Raw genomic sequence first — 13,887 nt, 5'->3', positions numbered from 1 at the left:
GACGATTTAGAATTAATGTATTGTAGACACGTGTACCCATTTATGCAACGAAAGCAGCGGCTGCGGCGGATTGAGCACCTCATCGGTGTGAGATTCGTCAGAATGGTGGTGGTGATTATATCCACTGATGCAGGTTTTGTCCTACGACAGGCATATACCTGACTCGGTGAGGTACACTGCAGGTGACAATGGTCTATGATGGAAGCCGCCTTATTGCGAAGGCCAATGAACGAATGCAACTGTAACGAGTCCATAATGACTTACTGTTAGCTTTTATGATAGCTCGCGGAGGATACCAGCTTCTTGAGCCTGCCCACTGCCAATGTTCAACGCAGCCTGCCTCATCCTCTCCTCCGCTTCTTTGGCCTTCTCGTCTTTTCTCAAACGCTCTGCGATCATCGCCTCGTGCTCCCTCTCCGGAGACCGGAGTATCTTCTCGACAGCGAACGCTTTTAGCTTTGAGATAGGTCGGCAGTTGCGAATGAGCACGGTGTCCTCTAGCCGACATTGGTTGTGTTCGTCGTGTGCGTGGTACTTTTTGCTCCGCTCTATGCGTTTGCGCGTCCGGGGATGAACTACCCAGCGCGACACCGTCACGGTGGCCGTCTTATTCATACAGCCGACCTTGGTGACTTGTCCTACGAAGGACATCGGAGGCATCTTGACAGTGGTATCGCCGGCGAGCGCGCCCAACCTCACCAGTAGTAATAGACGGATGCAAGAGGGTAATGACACGTGCTCGATCCGGGGACGCCTTCCTCGAGCTCGAGCTCGAGCTTCCCTTTCGGGAATTTGAAGCTTGACCTTCGACTAGCAACATGATCTATGTTTCCCGAGGAGGATGCGATTCACTCTGGATTGATTCAAAGTGTCGTTGAATCGAGACGGTATTGCACCGATTGAGCCGCACGCGAACTAGCACACCATTGCTACATTTGCGGTCTCTCCATCTGGGCAGGATTGGGTCATGAGTTGATTGTTATTGTACACTACATTGCGTTCAGTGCAAATGAGTTTGTTCAAGCATTGCGTAAAAAGTCATCCCATGAGAACCCCTGAACGAGTATAACCCACGAAGCTACATCGGTAGCTAATCACTAAAGAGTAAGGAATACGCTGCCGAGCGCCGCAAGCAACGCGAGCGCTCCGACTGCGTTGCTGTCCAGGTTGCGGGCTGCCGAAGAGCTAGAGCTACCGGTGGAGGAAGTGCCCTTGCCAGTGGAGGTCGCGGATGCGCGAGTCAGGCCTTCTTGCTTGAGCTTGAAGTCGACCGCGTCCGAAACCTTCGTGTACGGCGACGCTGGGGAGGCGGCCGCGAGCCCGACCTTGGCGTTCTCAACGTCGAAAACGGAAGTCCAGGACTTCAGGAACGAGTCACCGAACTATTATGTGATCGTGAGCCTACGTGCGTATGGCCGTTGAAGGTTGGATGGCTTACAATGATCATCGGTGCCGTCTCATCAAGCTCGGAGCTTTCCTGCCCGCCGGCGAAGGGAAGCAAGCAGGCGATGCTGCCTTGCTTCATGTCGTAAGCCTTAGCGAGAGCGCTGGAGTTGATGGGGATGACGCCTAGCGCGAGATCTTCGGGGGCGAAGTTGTAGTCCTTTCCGCCGATGCGCAAGGCGACGGTGGGCAACTCCGACGAGCAGTCGGCAACGAGCAAGCCGCTGGTGTTGTCCTCTTTAGCATCCAATGCGTCGGCGAGCGCAGACCAGGACGCGTTCGGCATGACGACGAGCGAGGTGCCGGTGTCCATCTGCATGGGGTTGCGTTAGGGCCCGAGTAATATGCTATACATCGATCGACACTTACCATCGCCTGCACACCGGAGGTCGCTGAAACCAACTTGCCGTCAACGGACATGCCGTCGGCCTGGATGACCCAGTGGGCAGCCTGCACGATGTCGAAGAACTCAATGTCGCCGGTGTACTGCAAGAAAATCAAGCTCAGCATCCGAATCCGCGAGGAAGATGAGATACTTACAGTGGAGCTGTCCGTACCGCCGATCGTGATGGAACCAGCTTTGATAGTGCCGTTCTGGAAGCCTTGTTCCGGCTGGAGGTCATCGGTTCCGCGTCCAAGGTGGAAGCTGACAACGTTGGAGCTGAGCGCGCCTGCCTTGACGAGTTGCTCCATAAACGTCATTGAGCCGGAGGCCGCGATGGTGGACCACGCGAAGCCCATAATACCGCTCATCTGGCGGAACTCGAAGGCCTCGTCATCAACCACACCATATTCGACGATAGAGGTCGCAGTGGTGAAACCTGCCAAGGAGACCGTGTCGGTACCGATTGTGCCGTCGAAGGTGCCCTTCCCATATCTAGAGGAGGATCGCGTCCGTGAATGGTTGTTTCCATCGAGAGTGCGAACACAGCTTACGGAATCTCGATAGGAATCAGCGAGTCCTCGAACGTCGTCGAAGTGGACGGATCGAATACGTTCGGCACTCCGATACTTCCAGGAGAAGCCAACCAAAAGTCAGAACTGCCGGAGTCGGCTACGACCATGAAAGACTGCGCCGGCGTTCCAACAGACACCGTGGCATAGTAGGACGAATCCAAAAAGTCCACCCAGACTAAATCGCGTTCAGAGAATCAGCACAACGTCAAAATACGACGAGAACGAGAGGCACAGACACTCTGTCAAGTCTGCCGAGCCAGAGGAAGGCGTGACCCGCTTTTCGAGATGGATATCGCGTTCAGGCAGGGACCGCTTCTGGTTCCTCCTCCAGTTCGCTTCGGCAGCGCGTAACTTGTTCTGCACATGCGCGACCTCGCGTTTCGCGTTTTGCGCCTTGACGGTTCCGGAGACAGGCGCCCCCCGGGAAAGGGGAAGCGTCAGCGTCGGGGACGCGACGACCGTGGCTGCGCCAGCCGCGAGGACAGTGAGCGCACAACCGAAGGAGACGATGGGAGCCATGTCGAGAGTCGTGACAGAGGTCGGACGTCGCAGGCTTGACTCCCGAGTGCTCCCAAGGCCTCGTTAAAAGGGAGAGCTGAGAATGCCGCCCATTGTGATCGCGATAGCTTTCGACAGTCGGGCGATGCGCGAGACCAATTTCCGCGATCCGGGGGACATTACTCTATCAAGTCAGATGGAAGCATGACCCCGTCCGTGCCTGAGGTTCCTGATGGTTTGCCTGCACAGAACCAACAACGGTTGTTGTGCTGGTGTTGTCCGCGTGTTAGCGTGAGTAAGCTATGCGTCCCAACTGTGGGTCGATCGTACCCTGGGCATAATACCAGGCCATAAGTATGCAACGCGCGCCAATCTGCCAGGTGAATATCAGAGTGAACACGACTGAACACGATGATGTCGCGAGAGCCAAGCCGCGCCGTGCCCTGCCGTGCCAAGACGGCGCGGAGGCGGCAGGACCGCCACTGAATGCCTTTCCTGGACGAGTTGATCGACAAGCTGTAGGCAACGACGGTCCGGTCCTTACTAGCGCATGCACGGCGCTCACGGGTGACTAGTTAGGCATGAGGGCAGCTGTTGACGACGATTATTGCATCCTCTTAGGATAGGCTTTAGGATGCTCTGCGTATGTACGCCAATCCCGCGGCGGAACTTGTTACGTTGTGATTCGCGCTCAGGCACAGACGTCAACGCGCTCAGCGCTCAAGTGACGACCGGAAGAAAATGTTGCGGTGGTGTACATACATGCATTCTGCATGAGGCTAGCCTTTCGTGATCACACAGAACCTTCGCCAATGAATATACAGGGCTGGTGTCAAAGCTTCGCCTTGGCCGCGCTTGCTCCACGCCTCCTCTCATACTTCTCGACGAGCTGTCGCCTAAGCACCTTGCCTGTCGGCGATTTGGGTATCTACCGGGCTTCAGTCAATACGCAACCCTAAAAAAGCGGACAGAGACGTGCCTGGTCCACAACCTCGATCCCTCCCCTCAACCACTTGTACTTGCTCAGCCGCGAGCGCACCCACTCGTCCAGCGCATCCGTGCTTGCCTTCGCGCCCTTCCGCTTTCCGGCGGGCCCGAGCACGACCCACGCGCGAGGCACCTTCTCGTCGGAGGTGCGTCCACCCGACACGCCCGCAACGGTGGCGTCAATCACGAGTCGGTCAGGGTGGGCAAGGAGTACGTCCTCGATCTCAGAGGGTGCAACCTGCATACCGGACACCTTCAGCGTGTCCTTCGCGCGGTCCTCAAAGCTGCGATGGCCATCGCATGTCAGCGTTCAACCCTGATATCCACGAAACCGCAGCGTATACGCACAAAAAGTTGCCGTGCTCGTCGATGCGGAAGATGTCACCCGTACGCAGCCAGCCGTCCGGGAGGAACGTGTCTCGCGTTGCCTTCTCGAACTCCTTGCCCCAGTAACCCATCGCAACGTTCCCGCCGCGAAGGTACAGCTCACCCGGCTCGTTCACGCCAGCCTCGTTGCCGTCTTCGCGCAGCAGCTTCGCCTCCATGTCGGCGAGCAAGATTCCATTCGATCCTGGGACGTGCTTCGTGCGGCCGAATGTTCCGTCAGGTACGTAGCTGGTGGCGGTCATGGTCTGCACGCGTGGAGAAAGCATGTCAGTCTACAAGTCATTCTCGGACGAGGGGAGGAGATGGAGAGGGGTAGGAATGCTTTTATTACGCGGGGAAGTTCTGTCAGCGCGAGTTGCTAGAGGCGGCGTTTCAGTTCCAGTGCTCGATGCCCGACGCACGAAACAGGATAGGAACAGAGGCCGGCCCTCTGGTTCATGAGGGCCTGAAGGTGGATGGAGTGAAAAAACGTACACTCTCCGACATACCGAACCCTGGTAATTCGATCAGGGACCGGACCAGGCTATTGTATTATCACACGCACCTTGCGTGACGCGCTCAGTCTTGGGCGCCATTTTTGCAAGCTCGTCGGCGAGCGCAGGCGGCAGGTACGCAGCGCCGCTGCCAATGCTGACAAGCGATGCAAGCGCCGTGGGCCGGTCCTTCCTTCCCGCAGGTGACTGCAGGTAAGTCACGATCTGATGCACGAGCGACGGGACCAGCGGTACGCGCGTCACTTGGTATCTGTCGGAGTAATCAATGTCAACGGTAAATCGTTGAGTGTCGCAGAAACGCACTTCTGAACCAAGTGTAGAGCGCGGCGGGTATCCCATTTAGGCATGATGACGATCGTAAGCGGAACGAGCAAGGAGCGGAAGGCTACGGAGGTGAGGCCGTAGGTATGGTGAAAGGGCAGCACCATAAGCTCTGTCTGGCTCAACGGCGGTGGGGGCTGTTCTCGAGGTGAGATTTTGTTTCGAGTCTGAAGGAAAGACCGCTGAACCTACCGGAACGACTTTGCCTGATTCCTGCGCGATGAGGAGAAACTGCCGCATCTGATGGCAGATGTTATAATGGGAAACCATGACAGCTTTCGGGTGACCCGTAGTGCCTGAGGAGAACAATAGATATGCGAGAGTATCCTGTTTCCCTTGCTCGGTACATCCTTATCATTCAAGATAGGGCGCGAACTGACCTTCGGCGCATCTTGTACGCTAGCGCGGGGAACACCTTTCCTCCTCACTGACTCGATCAGTTCGCCGAAACTCTTCCTTTTCGACTTGGACTCGCGTCCGCTAAGATGGTCCGTCCTGTCGAGTATGTAGATGTCTTCGTCTCGCAGACCGGCCTCCTTCGCTACCTTTCGGACGAGATCCAGAAAGTGGGGAGAAACGAAGAGGTGGGTAACACCTGACTGGCGGAGGAGGTAGGCGAGCTCGAAAGGAGTGGAGTACGAAGAGAGCGGAACGACGGGAACTGTGGAGGCAAGCAGGGCGTGTATGAGGGTCACGTATTCCTTTGGAATACGATCAGCGTGAATACCACAAGTGTGCTCGATCGAGTCATGGTACACACCGTACAGTTCTCGCTCACGATACCGACAAGGTTCCGGCCCTTTCGGAGGGAGAGCTCGCTTTGGATGACAGTTGCGCCATCGCGAATGCGTTCATAGAACTGTTTGCCGGACAGTGCACGCTCGGTGCCGGCATCGACGAGGAAACGCCAGTTGTCGGGGATGCTCTCAGGGCCGTTATGAACGCGTTGGAAGAAAAAGTTGTGTACGTTCATTATCGGCGTCGGCCCGAGGGGCGGGTATAACGACTTGAACACCATATCTGATATCGTTGATCTCCAGCGCCGGCGACGACGAGGTCGGTGTGAGGGTAGAAACGAGGATGGCGATCACATTGCACTACGCAGCGGCTGAACGTACCCGGGGAACCGGTAAACAATGAGCCGGGTCGAGAGATGAGAACGACAAACGCATGCGAATCGACCTTCTTCAGCCCTCTTCCCCGCAATCATTTGCCCATGATCCCCGGACTGCGCTTCACTTGAACGTCATCCTCCGGGTATGTGCTCGTCGTCGATGGCGCTTGGCTCCCGCGGCGTAACTGGATCTGTACTGCTCGAGTTGACGCTCGCTGCGCGGCGTAACGTCCGTGCGACTGCGGCTGAATGGGGAATAGACGGGAAAAGTGGACGCGAGGCAGGTCAAGTGACGACGCGAGGCTAAATCAGGATCATCCCCCCGCCCCACTGGACAAATAAGGTAACGTGCGCCTGCGACGCGCTATTCCATAAAAGGAAGGATCCCGCCTGGCCTCCTTATCTCCAAGATCCGAGCCAAGCTCCGACTCACTCGGAGCGAACAAGCGCCCACCGCGCGGTCTATCGCCTGGTTGTATGGCTCCGGAGCGCGGCTCGATCGCAGCACCCCTGCCTGCGGCTCAAGCTGTAGGTTTGCTGCGAACGTGCCGTAGATAGCTGTGGACGCAAGCGACCGCGGCGCTGGCAACGTAGTGCGCGCCGAGGGAGAGTATTGGGGGCGAACGGCCACGTCTTGCCAGCGCAGACGCCAACGGAGGATTGCTCATCGCCTCCGCATGCGTCGGCGCAGCAACGTTGACGAAGGAACGAGCATGCGGTGCCGGACCTGAGTCAGCCCTCGCCGAGCGGTGACTCGCCGCGGGAACTGCTGGAAACGGTCCGCCTCCCGCCCCCCGATGCGGCCGCGCACGCCTGATATGGTCTCCGCGCGGACCAAAGCGCGCGTATAGCTCGGGCGCCCATCAGCAAGGGGCGGTGCATGCGCCCCCTAATACGGCGACGTGGCCCGTCGACGCGCGTAATTTGCAATCACTCGCCCAATAAAGACTCGGACGGCGGGGAATGAGTCAGTGTTCACCTCAACCTTTCCCCACCACCACCTCCCCCGCAACGCCAGTCACATTGGCTGACGTTGTCCCCTGAGCACCTACAGAGGTATCCGTGAGTCACCGTCGCCCATCTCTCTCTGCTTGTGTCGAGGTCTCCGGCATTGCCGCACATAGTACCCGTATCTCCGTCCGAGCGATTCGAGGTTCGACCCGGTATTTGTTCACTACGGCATTTGCAATGTATTCGCCATCGCCCGCGTCGAGGACCGGTTCGCCGTCCGAGTCGAGTGCATGCCACGTACCGCCTCCAACGGAGGCGCGGAGCTCTACCCGGCGTTCGCAGACGGGCCAGTCGCGCATGCGACAGCGGTCCTCGCGGAGCCACCACCGCTCACACCAAACACGGGCTGATGCCGAGACCCTCGATGTCGTCGACCTCGATGCGAACCCGCAGCTGACTCTGCCGTCCCTTGACAGAGCTCCCCAGCAGCCAACGTTGCTGCCCCGACGCCTTAGCGCACCCCAACCCAACGTCGCCGTAATTCCGTCCACGCATAGGCCCGCTACCACCAACCACATCGGTCAAGATGTTCCGCGGACTACTTCACTAAATACCCCGCGGTCTCCAACGTCGCCCGTCCATACGGCTTCAGCGCTCAATGCTTCTCCTACCCAATCCGCGACCGAGAGCCCTGTGCTTTCGTTTGATCACCATCGAGATGCATCGATAGGTCATCCGCACCGTCCTCGGACACCGCAAACGGTCTTCACCAACATCAACGATCTCGCCGCGCACCATGGCATACCGCAGTTCCTTCCTCCGGCGCCACGAACATATCCAAAGCCAACCCGTGCCGAAGACCCCACCGCCGCGTCGTCACCTTCGTCGCCCTCGATGGATTTCTCAGACATGATGGCCGGCTACCTCACCATGCTGTCCAACAACCCCGACTCCCAAAACGCCGAACCCACTGCCGAGGCGGCTACTATGGCGGTCATGGATATACTTCAAGGTGAACCGCCCGAAGCTATGCGCACAGCTCTGTCACCAGTGCTAACGAGAGACGCCTTCCCGCCCGCTGCGCACACAGCCTCGCCCGAATTCCGCATGGCCAGCGAGTTCGGGGCCGAGTTCCTGACTAGCCCGCACGAGGAGTCACCCTATCTGGATGACCTCCTTACCACCCCTGCCCTTGGATCCGATATGGCAGTCAGCCCCGACATCTTTACCAGCCCGATCATGGATTTTGGCGACGCCTCTGCATATGCCGACGCGCCGCTCTTTGGAGACGCGCTTTACCGGATCGATGACTCGACGCCCGCCTCTAAGCCGTCGTCTACACCGTTGCCCGAGCTGCATGGTTTATATACTATGCCGTCGCCTACCATGTCCGTCCTTGACTCTTACCAGACCTCGCCTGCCATGCACGACATAAACCCCTACTCAACACCCGCCTTCCCGCCCACTCCCGTCTTCGACGCTTCCTCATCTCGTCCGCGCAAGCCTCTCCCGAACGGCACCCGCAAGAACACGACACCCGCGTCGCTCATTCCCCTCGACGCGCCCATCCAACCGCGCACCTACCTCACACCGTCTGTCACCTCGCGCAAGGACGTCCCATTGACGTTCGCGAAGAAGCGCGCGCGCTTCGACAGCGTAGAGGTGGAGGAGGAGGGAGACCTTGAGCTCGATGCGCAAGATTTGAGCGCCATCGAGGCGAAGCGTCGGCAGAACACGCTTGCGGCGCGGCGAAGCCGAAGGCGCAAGGCTGAGTACCAACAGGCGCTCGAGCGTTCTGTCGAACACTGGAAGGGGCGAGCGTTGCTTTACGAGAGCATGCTCGAACAGCGCGGCGTCCCCATCCCGCCTGCTTCGCCGCCGCCACTTTGAGCACATAGGCGGCCGTTCATTCGATTTCATATATCCGTTTCTTATGACACCATGAGTTTTGAATACTCAGATACTCCCTTATCTATGTTGTGTTCGCACTAGTCTATTTCCCCTTCCCCTGGAGTATCTTTGTCATTCCCCTATCCGTGTTCTTGTTTTGGTTGATACAAAGTCATGTTATCCAGTCATGCACCCCCACCCCCCCATCATCTCGCCCCCAATCCCCCCAAGTTCGCCATAGCACGTCGTCCCAATTTCCGACGTTACACGTTGAAGAGGTAGTCACCGTACTTACAAGTAGGCTACCTGAGTTCGCAGGCAATAAAGCGCATGTTGGCGCTCCAGAAATTCGGCTGCAAACATGAGAGTACGCTAGTGCGAAATGCTGTTGCATACCCGAAGGGGGGAAACCTCAAACCGTTCATGTACAGCATAAAAACATCTCCCTTGTGATTCGATTGACCAACGCTTTGCGCATTGCCTTAACGCCCCGAGCAATCTGGTTGGACAGTGCTGACCACCTCAGGCAAGTCGCAAGTCGCAGCCCCATCAATCGGCCGGAGCTAAATCATTGAGAGCGTAGAGGTCGGCGAGTGTAGTGCGAGGATCCACGCTATTGTTGGCGACGGTATGTATAGTCTAGGCCAAGCGGGTGCCGAATGCGTTGATAGCAGGGAGATGGGCAGCGAATGTCCCGGAAGCGATCTCACTGCTCACCCATTTGCTTTCGTTTCAAATCGACTGGGAAGCTGACGGGAGGCTTGACCTCTATAAAGACACGGGGTGCTTGCCGAGTTCGACGGTGAACGAGGCAACGACATCCATCGTACCTTGAGGATTTTCTGGGGCGTCGAACTGGTTGGAAATCTCGAACGGGCCCTCTAGACCGAATAGATAGTAGAGCGGCCTGGTATAAACCTTGGTAGGGTGTGCATCGCAGGCAAATTGTGGTTGATAAGCAGACGTGAAGGAGTCGACGATGTATTGCGACCACGGCTTTGCTATCGGGACTTCAGTACGATTCCGGAGTGCGAACGATGGCACTGCGATCAAGTCCAAAGCCAAATGACACGTTTGCACCGCTGTAATGCTTGTTTGCAGCCAAGCCGAAGGAAATAACCCATTAATTTTAGTGAACGTAAGAAGGGGCGCGGTGCGATCGCCTCGGGCTTCATTTCCACTCGCCGATCACGTGTGTCCATGTACTTAAATCCCCCGCCCCGGTAGCACATACCCGGAGGTCCGCTCCCTATTGTTATTTGTACTCGACAATGACCTCCTTCATCATCGCGGCACACCAAGACCGCGATGTCCCCGATAGCTGGCAGCCCTCCCTCACCGCCGAACCGCACTCCGACAACTGCCCGTTCTGCCGCATCATTGCGGGCGATCTGCCCGCGTACCGAGTGTACGAGACAGATCTGGTCATAGCTGTCCTCGATATCCTCCCTCTGCGCCCGGGGCACACGTTGGTGATACCCAAGACACACGTGTCGCGTCTGAGCGAACTGCCGGTCGAGTATGCGGGCGCCGTAGGCGAAGCCGTTACACGGGTGGCCAAGGCCTTGACGGAGGGTAAGTGAGTCGCGGGGTGGAGCATTTATTGTGACTTGGCAGCTTGTTGATGTTTTGCGCACCAGGCCAACACGTGTTTGATATGCGGTGACTGATAGCGGACGCGCGATGCTTTAGCCATGGAGAACACCGCTCTTAACGTCGTTTGCAATCAGGAATACGCGCAAGCTGTACCACATGTGGGCACTTCGGTCTGTTCCAATTATCCCTTTTTTGACTATTGGCTAGGTCCATTACCACATTGTGCCAGCACCGACGTTCCAGTCCTCGTCGAAAATCTCGCCGATATCAAGGGAAGCGAGGAGAACGGGGCGGCTGGAGCAACGTCTATCACATCAAGAGATGCATCAGAGGGAGTTTGAAGCGCGTGAAGAGCTCGACGAGGAAGAGGCTGAAGGCCTCGTGGAGAGGATCCGCAGCAAGTTATGAATGTGCATGTAGGACCGAGGTAGCAGCAGTTGATCCCTGGGACGGCGTGCAAGGGCGACCAGGCGGAAGATGGGCGGCACTAATGAGGTAGTGTAGACAACCCGCATTCAAGCGATAATACGTAGCACGTTGCAAGGTGCTCCATAATGACTAGTCTTCGGTGGCCATGCCCATCGTCCCATCTTCGTTAAGGACTACGTCGTCATCTTGATTCTGAACGTCTTCATTGGCCGTGGTTTGTGGATGCTTTACGAAGTGGTCAAGCATGGTTCCCTCCCCGGCGGGGCCCTCCTCGAGAGCCTTCGGTTTACGACGGGCTGGAGCTGCTGTTGGCTCCGCCCATGAGATAATTTCTGAACGGATGATGAATACGAGCCAGGCACTGGTTGATGCATATGATCAGCGTACCTTCTAGGAACACGAACTCGTCTGCTCTACGGACCACAGTGGCTGACAGAAACACGGTTAGTCACACATATTGACGCGTTAAACGCATATTGGCGCACCGATGTCGCGCTGCTGCACTGTCGTTCGCTGGCTGCGTTCGGCAGCCTTCTGCCCCTCTTCGCTCAGTCGCTTGACGAACTCCTCCGTGGCCAGCGAAATGAGAAACACGGCGTCCCTTGCAATCATTGGAAGTTCCTGCATAAAGTCGGTTCAGCTCGTAGATAGTCTTACGACAAATGCGCACGAACCTTGTCTGCCTTCAAGATGCGTTGTACACGCGCGACCGGAAACAAGCTCTTCCCGGGGTCCCTCTGCAATTGTGTAGTGTCCTTCTCGCGTTTTTTACGCGTCGGGTCGCGTATGGTCGGGATTTCGGGCGGTTCTGTATGCTCAACGGTAATATCCTGCGTGACTTCTCCCGGCCTGGATTCCAAGCCACTGCGGTCGCCGTCTGTGTCCATGAGGGGTATCTTGAAAGAGACTGAATTTTCCTATGTTCAATTGGCACTTCCGAACGTTTGATCTGCTGCCGGTGGTTGGGGTGAAACGCGCAATTACTAAGTAGACGGTGTAGAGTACATGTTATAATTTAGCGCCGGGCTCGGCGGTCACATGAACGGTTGCGAGCTCATACTGATAGCACAGCCACTGGCCAGGAGCCACTGAGGATTGGTGTCGGTAAGTAACCGTGCACTTATTCGCGCTGGCGTATACTGGAAGGCGTTTGCCGACATCGCCCTCTGACATCTGCGAAGCAATATGTCCGTGAAAATCATCGCAAGCGCGAGGATGGCATATACATATAAATAAAGGCTAATGCACACCACACAACCAGGCCTAACGGACTTGAAGGAGGATTATCGACACCCTTAGGCCCCTTTTGTTTTGGGCGCTCGTACTCGGACCCGAGGACGCTGACTCGCAGTCTGATTTGAGATGGCCTGACCATTTCAGAACACGTGGGGATCATCCTGTATTAGCGGACCACACACCTGGCTCAAGGGCGTCGAAACATCTAGCCCAGGAAACGACTTCGTATCCCATATCATTGTCGAAGCTTGCGCGTAACATTCTCCTAGCATTGGGATGGGACCATCACTTGACCCGGCAACCAACTGCGATATGCGCGACCGCAAGTCGAAGGCTCGATACCTGAAGAAGCAGGACCCCGCCCGCTTCAATGCAAGGTCCTGCGGGCAGTGCATTAGCCCATATACAACATCGGGGTAAACTTCACGCACGCAGAAGGTAAAAACCACGATATGGTTGCCTTCGTAGCAAAGTCTCGTTGCCTCGACTTCTCGGGAGCCCTTCGGATTGGGATCAGTCGAGTGTCGATGGATATGAAGAGAGACATACGAATGCTTCTGACGTGATAGCCTCGGACTCTCGGAAGGGGGTGCCGTTCACCCACACAACGACAGGATCCGCTTCGTAGGGTTGATGTTGGGCACGGTAGATGATCAAAGGTACGGGTGCCGGTTCGGATGCCATCTGCGGAGGATACGTCTGCCAACCAGGTTGGGACAATTGATACGGAGTGACAGTTGAAAGGGCCTGTCCGTAAGAGGCCGCAGCCAGGCTTCCACCGTCGGATATAGCGGGCGTCGGATGAGGACTGGATGAAAGTGGGAACACATCGAGATGACATATGAGGCCAGACACTTCGACTGCGCTGGAATGTACGGTGTAAAACAGAGAATTCTGCGCTGGAGGAGAGACAACGTGCCTGTAATCCTCTACTTCAACCTCGAAGAAATTGATTCCGTCATGAACAGTCCTGAATGCCTGTAGTTGCACGACCGGAGGCTGTAAGTACGAGCATGAGCGGATTTATAGAGAACACTATTCTGGAATGCAACTCCTTACCGGATCTACGGCCCGCCTGTCCTTGACTCCAAATCTGTGACACGCCGCGTTGGTGTCTGCATCCTGAAGTGAATTGTAGTGCTCACTTCCGGCCCCGATTGGCTGACTGAATCTCCCGGAGCTCTACACGGAGATCGGGAAAATGAGAATTGACTGGCGCTGGGGTATACATTGGGGGTGGTCCACTGTCTCAGTGCAGGACGAGCCTTCGCTTTGGGATTCATCCTTTTACGGGGGGACGTCGGCGCATCCGTGAGGCGGGCGATCTTAAGACCTGGTACTTGGCGACATGGATGGGACCGGTTTGGGGCCTGGGTGACGTGCAGGCGAGAGGCCGTGTAAGTTAAAGTATATGGTGTAGTCCACGACCTCGCCCCGAGAGAGTCGCTAATCCATGGCGTCGCAGACCGTGAGTATACGGCCGGGGTTATGGAAGGGCCTCGGTTAATGCCCTGCTTGAACAATGGAGCGAATGGAGCTCCAAGGTTGTGTCGGCGCGCCCCGAGCCACTGGTAGTCATCGTCA

At 56.7% G+C, this 13,887-nt stretch overlaps 6 protein-coding genes across 6 annotated transcripts; 1 reads left to right on the top strand and 5 right to left on the bottom strand.

Annotated features, from left to right (window-relative positions):
• Positions 1-2: 2 nt before the first annotated feature.
• On the bottom strand, positions 3-709 carry PUNSTDRAFT_82353 (nucleic acid-binding protein). Its single transcript, XM_007380398.1, has 2 exons — positions 265-709; positions 3-209 (listed from the first exon to the last, which is right to left on the bottom strand). The coding sequence occupies exon 1, from the start codon at positions 658-660 to the stop codon at positions 274-276; it is 387 nt and encodes a 128-aa protein (XP_007380460.1). The 5' UTR covers positions 661-709; the 3' UTR covers positions 3-209; positions 265-273.
• Positions 710-954: 245 nt separating this feature from the next.
• PUNSTDRAFT_118556 (acid protease) lies at positions 955-2,946 on the bottom strand. Its single transcript, XM_007380397.1, has 6 exons — positions 2,637-2,946; positions 2,380-2,575; positions 1,984-2,320; positions 1,813-1,929; positions 1,439-1,756; positions 955-1,382 (listed from the first exon to the last, which is right to left on the bottom strand). The coding sequence occupies exons 1-6, from the start codon at positions 2,917-2,919 to the stop codon at positions 1,098-1,100; spliced, it is 1,536 nt and encodes a 511-aa protein (XP_007380459.1). The 5' UTR covers positions 2,920-2,946; the 3' UTR covers positions 955-1,097.
• Positions 2,947-3,730: 784 nt separating this feature from the next.
• PUNSTDRAFT_111259 (acetyl-CoA synthetase-like protein) lies at positions 3,731-6,060 on the bottom strand (the record flags this gene model as incomplete). The annotated part of the gene is made up of 9 exons (XM_007380396.1): positions 3,731-3,826; positions 3,878-4,169; positions 4,234-4,517; positions 4,747-4,766; positions 4,817-5,016; positions 5,070-5,203; positions 5,280-5,414; positions 5,468-5,788; positions 5,848-6,060. The coding sequence occupies 9 exons, from the start codon at positions 6,058-6,060 to the stop codon at positions 3,731-3,733; spliced, it is 1,695 nt and encodes a 564-aa protein (XP_007380458.1).
• Positions 6,061-8,688: 2,628 nt separating this feature from the next.
• On the top strand, positions 8,689-9,009 carry PUNSTDRAFT_38965 (uncharacterized protein; the record flags this gene model as incomplete). Its single annotated transcript, XM_007380395.1, has 1 exon — positions 8,689-9,009. A coding segment is annotated over one exon (321 nt), but the record flags the coding sequence as incomplete, so codon positions are not given.
• A 1,282-nt stretch (positions 9,010-10,291) lies between these two features.
• PUNSTDRAFT_97839 (histone-fold-containing protein) lies at positions 10,292-12,026 on the bottom strand. Its single transcript, XM_007380394.1, has 4 exons — positions 11,742-12,026; positions 11,553-11,688; positions 11,455-11,496; positions 10,292-11,399 (listed from the first exon to the last, which is right to left on the bottom strand). The coding sequence occupies exons 1-4, from the start codon at positions 11,952-11,954 to the stop codon at positions 11,197-11,199; spliced, it is 594 nt and encodes a 197-aa protein (XP_007380456.1). The 5' UTR covers positions 11,955-12,026; the 3' UTR covers positions 10,292-11,196.
• A 34-nt stretch (positions 12,027-12,060) lies between these two features.
• On the bottom strand, positions 12,061-13,544 carry PUNSTDRAFT_50106 (uncharacterized protein). Its single transcript, XM_007380393.1, has 7 exons — positions 13,449-13,544; positions 13,363-13,396; positions 13,223-13,302; positions 12,853-13,168; positions 12,735-12,803; positions 12,486-12,683; positions 12,061-12,434 (listed from the first exon to the last, which is right to left on the bottom strand). The coding sequence occupies exons 1-7, from the start codon at positions 13,532-13,534 to the stop codon at positions 12,363-12,365; spliced, it is 855 nt and encodes a 284-aa protein (XP_007380455.1). The 5' UTR covers positions 13,535-13,544; the 3' UTR covers positions 12,061-12,362.
• Positions 13,545-13,887: the final 343 nt, after the last annotated feature.

This window comes from Punctularia strigosozonata (genome assembly GCF_000264995.1).
Source record: "Punctularia strigosozonata HHB-11173 SS5 unplaced genomic scaffold PUNSTscaffold_2, whole genome shotgun sequence".
Classification (NCBI taxonomy): Eukaryota; Fungi; Basidiomycota; class Agaricomycetes; order Corticiales; family Punctulariaceae; genus Punctularia; species Punctularia strigosozonata.
This window is presented reverse-complemented; position numbering and strand designations above follow the sequence as displayed.